The 5,751-nt window shown below is 37.6% G+C and overlaps 1 protein-coding gene across 1 annotated transcript in view; it reads right to left on the bottom strand.

Annotated features, from left to right (window-relative positions):
• LOC118320854 (multiple epidermal growth factor-like domains protein 11) overlaps positions 1-5,751 on the bottom strand; it is a gene marked incomplete in the record, with an annotated part of 94,827 nt that overhangs the window by 40,046 nt on the left and 49,030 nt on the right. The window contains 1 exon segment of the mRNA XM_035651977.1: positions 4,317-4,453. Coding sequence (XP_035507870.1) covers positions 4,317-4,453 — 137 coding nt within the window.

Raw genomic sequence — 5,751 nt, 5'->3', positions numbered from 1 at the left:
AATGAACCCAAACAGTGAACTCAGGAGCTGCAGGAAGTTTGTGTAAACTTTAATATACTGTAACTTTTTATACAATTATGTCTGATAATTATTTATCATCATACATACATAAATTGACAAATTCAGGGTTTTCTTCTCACTGATGCTTGAACTGATGCTTTAGTTATATCAGGCTATAGTTTGTGTTCAGGTCTTCACTGTGTCCTTATCTAGTCCAACTGTGTGTATCTTTAAGGTTTTCTTCCACTACTTAAAATCAAGAAGGCCTTAAGAACCCCTGTGAAGCTTTGGCGACCAGGTTGGAAACTACTAGTTTAGTTTATTTGCATAATACAAAGGAAAATGCATTCAAATAGAAGAAAGTAATTATACTTTGCGGGAGAGGAAGGAGGTCTAAAAGGCTTATTCAGAGTCTTCTTCTGTTTTAGCATAATAAAAATTTAAAAAATGGCATTATTATTCAAGGAAAACAAAACAACACAAACAAAAAAGCATAGAACAAAACAAATAAAAGCTACAAGCAGCGATGGAGCAGCGATGGTGCAGCGATGGAGCAGCGATGGAGCAGCGATGGAGCAGCAATGGAGTCTGTGTGTCTGGTGAGGAAGATGAATTCCATAACTGTGGATCTCTAAATGTGATTAAGAATTGATGTGTTGTTGTACGTTAGTTGGGTAAATGGAAATCATTCTTACGTCTAGTTAAATAAGAGTGAATGTACTAAGTAATTCAGTACAGCACTTAAATAAATGTAGATGGTTGCGAGACTTTTAGGTTGCAAACATTGTGCCTTTATTGATAGAAACAGCCAAAGATTGACAGGAAAGGGGGACAGAGAGAGAAGGGATGACACGCAGCAAAGAGCCGCAGGTTGGATTCAAAGCCAGGCCGCTGCAGCAAGGACTCAGCCATAGTACATGGGTCGCCAGCTCTACCGACTGAGCTAACCGGGCACCCGCAAACATTATTTTCGTTAAGTTGTGTTGACATAAATAAAGTGGAAAAACTAGTTGGAACAAGTTACTTTTATGAGTTGCCTAATCTACTTAAAAACTTGTGCTTATGCTACAAATTATTTAGTAAGTGGTAATTAAAAACAACTTTGATTGTAGAGGAAAAGCTCATTCCTCTAACTCAATGTAGTTCTCATGCAAACTGTATTTTTAACCAAACCAATTTATGTCAGTGTCAGAAGATAAAATACTGCTACTGATATGTACAATTTATATGTATATTTGAAGGAGTTTTATGAAGAAATCAGTTCAGATTACAAGATTTTTATGCAAATTGTGTCAGAACGTCAACCGAACCAACCAAACAACACATCGGTCAGTCCCTTGTTTTTTTTTATGAATGCATGTCAGCTTCAGGTATTTTTCCCTCTGTAGGTGTATCTCAAATGTAAATTATGTCAGACTTTCTTAAAATGCTACTGGTTTTATCTAAAAACTAGTTCAGCCATGATCTTTATGCATTTATACATATTCGCAGAGCACTTCTCACTAATCGCTAACGTCCTCTGTGATTATATCTGCCTCATTTGAACCCTTTCAGCAGAGAAAAATGTGTCTGTCTGAGAAATGTTCCTATGAAATTCTTTAGAATAATAATGGCAGCTGTGGCTCAGCAGGTAAAGCGGTCCTCTAATGAACCCCAATTGCTTCTGATGATCAGATGGTAAATGGGCGAATAATAGGAAACTTGTAAAGTGCTTTGGATAAAAGTGCCGTATAAAGTCCATTTAGAGAAAGGCACCAAGTGTGCAAACATTGTATTTACTTTAATATTTGGGTCTGTCAGTAGAACAAATACTATGATGGTAAACAATGTAATGGTAGTCTCTAAAGTAAGTATTATATCAGAAAAAACTTAAAGTATCAAAAGTAAAACTACTAATCGTGCAGTACAATGTTTTACTATTATATGTGCTATTTTGGATTATACTTACAGTGTATTAATGTGTAAATTAAATTTTACTGCTGTAGATGTTTAAAGTCTGTGCTATCTATCTGATCAGCTCATCTGATCAGGAACTTTTTATACAATTCTCTGTATGTTTTATATATATTTGATTTTTTCACAGTCATACAGACTATCTAAGCAAACAATTTCATTTAGTTTTCTTTATTTTGAAATGCCGAGATAAAGGCCTACAAGATAGATTTTTATACGTTTTCTTACACCCCTTAAAATCAAAAAGTCCTCGCACCCGCCCTGTGAAGCTTTGGGGGCCCCTAGTGGGGGTCCCGACCCTCAGGTTGGGAACCACTGCAGACAAGAGGCACATTTCAGAACATGCTCAAACCTGACGATATCTGAAAGTATGTTTTTGTTTAATTTCATGATGTTTAAAATAACGTTCCCGTTCACCACGGCCTAAATAAAGAATGATGAATGCTTCTTCAAACTCACGATAAAAACTGAGTCATATTATTGCACACTCACAGAGAGCCGCTCCACTTTCCTCACAGACGACATGTGCTTCACCATCGTAAGGTCACCGGGCTGCACATTACGCTGAGACCCTGAGTGGTCTGTATAATGAGCACCAGTGATTGGGCAGAACTGAATTGAATAGAAAATTATTTAAGCTAAGTTAAAGCCTAAGTTAGGCTGACGTCTCTGCATCATTCTCAACACGTCCGCAAGTTGAAACCATTAAGAAATAGACAAATCACTCAATTAAAATGGCTCAGTGAGGATTTCTGTTTTGTGTCACGTTTAAATCACACCAACTTCCTCAGGACTCTTATCTCGGCTAATTCCATTAGAGGGTGGACGGGGTGGAAGAGAACTCAATCTAGGAATTATTCCATGTAGGCTAATTCACCTGTCTGGGGCCTGAATGAATGGAGGTAATTTGGCTCAATTGGGAGGAGCGATGGCGAGGGAGGAAGATGGACAGAGTTGGAGGGAAGGGAGAGACGGAGCTGGCCGGAGGGAGGGTGGAGAAAGTCTTTTTCGAATAACAGTGTCAGAGACGACGGAGGAAATAAAGTAGAAAACAATTTCAGATGGCTCTTTGTTATAATGTCCCACTTCGGGTGACGGGGGACGGACAAGGAAAGCATTAGTATGTGGGAGAGAGTAGGAGGGAAGAACATTAACACTGAACATAAAGTCTTTGTGTTGAGTATGCACAGATGTTTCCACAGTTGACACACAGCGAGGTGAGGTCATCAACACTGCCTTAAAGGAGGGATGTATTAAGGTCACCTCGTTTTGGTTATTTATTTTTTTATATATAATTTTTTGGGCATTTTTTGCCATAATTTATATATGAGATTTAAAATATTAATATAGCAGCAAACATTTGTTATGTAGAGGTACAGCAGAGTCTCAGGCAGAGGGAGCCTGTGTTGTATCGCAGCCGACTGAGCAGAGTGACTGAAACTGCTGTTTTTATCATCTACATTGGTGAATTAAGGATTTATTTCCAAACCAGAGTTGGTGATTGTTGGAAACACTAACAGAGACGGTTTAATGAGTTTTATTCTGTTTCTGTTCACTTGAATGAAGTTAAGATGATCTGAAGGTAAAATTAACGTTTTTTGTGTGATAGAGTGATAGTGAATATTACTGTTTGTGTTAAACTAAAGGTCTATCTCTGTAGGGCATCCTTTCCATAATGCTGTCAGACACTGACAATAAACAACCTCGAGCTGTCAGGTGCAGAAACAACTACTGTTAGTGGATGGACATTGATTAGCTAACGTTACATAGCAGCCACAGCAACCCATTTCACAAATATTTTCACATCTAACTCTGTAAATTACAGATTTATTTCGACCAAATCAAAGTTAGTGATTGTCGGAAAGATGAGCAAAGATGGTTTTGGTGAGTTTTATTTAGTTTCTGTCCAATTTGATTTACAATAATCTGGAAGGTTTTGTCAGTGGAGTCTGGTGGCCTATTGTTTTAGTCTAAGATGTGGGTGCTCTAATGCGACATCTAGTGGCGAGTAGAAGTCCTATATAACCTTTAAATAGTTATCTTGTGTAGTCACATCACTAACTGATGGACTATATGTAGAAACCTGCAAGATGTTAGGGAATAAACAACAACTTTTATACATGAATGTTTACACTCCTTCACTGTATTTCCTACCAACAGTCAAATATTTACATTGGCACCAACTTTACCACCTTAGTGTTTCTTCCAGTTTCCATGCTGTATTTACTGTTTATTACACATCCTACTGTGTGCCCATATTTATCTTTCTCCCTGCTGAATTCTATTAATATCTGCAGCTACAACAAGCTAATTTCCCAGAGGGGTCCGATAAAGTTTCATATGTTCGCACTTTCACACTGTACCTCTCTCCGATGTATCCGGCGGTGCACTGGCACTGACCGCTGATGTGGTCACACAGGCCTCCGTTACGACACGTGCACTCCAGAGAGCAGTTAATGCCGAACGATCCGAAGGAACACGGCTGCGCGCACACCGGACCCTGAGGAGGAAGAGCACGTGATCATCATGTTTACACACACATCCACATTAACAAAGTGTTAATTCATTAACCTTTAAACACACATATTCTTGACTGTCATTATTATTGACTGGAGGGGCATAAGTGGGGCAGTGCCTTATGCATTAAGTATGTGTCTACATTTTTTTGTCATTCCCAATTTATACAATTCCAATACTGTTTATGGACCCCAGTCTGCCGAAATATTCAAATAAACTAATACCAATCACCATAATCAAATAACACATTTATACCACAAAAACTGCATGGGATTAGCATAAAGTGGGTGTGTTTGTAAAGGGGAGACTCGTTGGTACCCATAAGACCTATTTTCATTCAGATACTTTGAGGTCAGAGGTCAATGGATCCCCCCATGCCAGTTTTTTCATCGTCAAAATTTTGCCTAACCTTTTAGCATCAATTGTTAGCTAGCTAGTTAGCAAGCTATCATTGTATCATCATCATTGTTTATATCATTGTTTTCTGTTTTAATATGTTCTCTTTAAAATACCAATGTATTGGTAATTGACTTCTTGTTTGAAGTTTGAATTTTTACTTAAAAAGGGATACACACAAGGACTTAAGTCCATTATGCAAATGTGCCAGATTTAGCCATACAGGCTAATTTTCATCTGCAGTCCCTGGAAGGTTGATGGCATATCTGAAAGCACATAAACTGAGTTTATTTGTGCCATAGGTCCTAAAAGTATCACACACTATCGGGGGGGTATGGACATAGACTCAGATATCCTCATCTGCTCTGTCTACTTTAGTTTTACACGATATGAAATTAACTGTACCTTTCCTAAAATAATAACCTTCTGTTATGTTTTGGTTAGATGACATTAATTACATAACTAATAATGTTTTGAATAGAAATAAGTTAACAGCATTATGATGGTCGTTCTTTACAGCAGTTGTTGCCCCAGTCTGTAGTCCTTTTGTGTTAAAATATGTAGAATGAGAGAAACTTCTTATTCTATCTGTGTTTTAGGTTTTCCTCACACAATTAGCTGTTTAAAAACTTTACCTAAATACTCTCAAGGGTGTTTAAATTAAATAAAAAATATGGTTCAGATCAGGAAAATCAAACATCTATAGAGAATAAGTGGATAAAACAGCTTTATGTACACAGGTATCAAATCCTGAACTGTAACTTTCAGCAAGTAGTTTGTCGGTAAAATATGCTCATCATTTGTTTGCTGTTTGTTCTAATTTTTTGGGGGGTTTTATTGCCTTTATTATAGTGACAGCTGAAGACAGACAGGAAAGGGGGGCAG

This window comes from Morone saxatilis, unplaced genomic scaffold (genome assembly GCF_004916995.1).
Source record: "Morone saxatilis isolate NCDOM2014 unplaced genomic scaffold, NCSU_SB_2.0 Contig11, whole genome shotgun sequence".
In the NCBI taxonomy this organism is placed as follows: domain Eukaryota; kingdom Metazoa; phylum Chordata; class Actinopteri; family Moronidae; genus Morone; species Morone saxatilis.
Note: the sequence above shows the minus strand (reverse complement) of the source record. Positions and strands in the feature narration are given on the sequence as shown.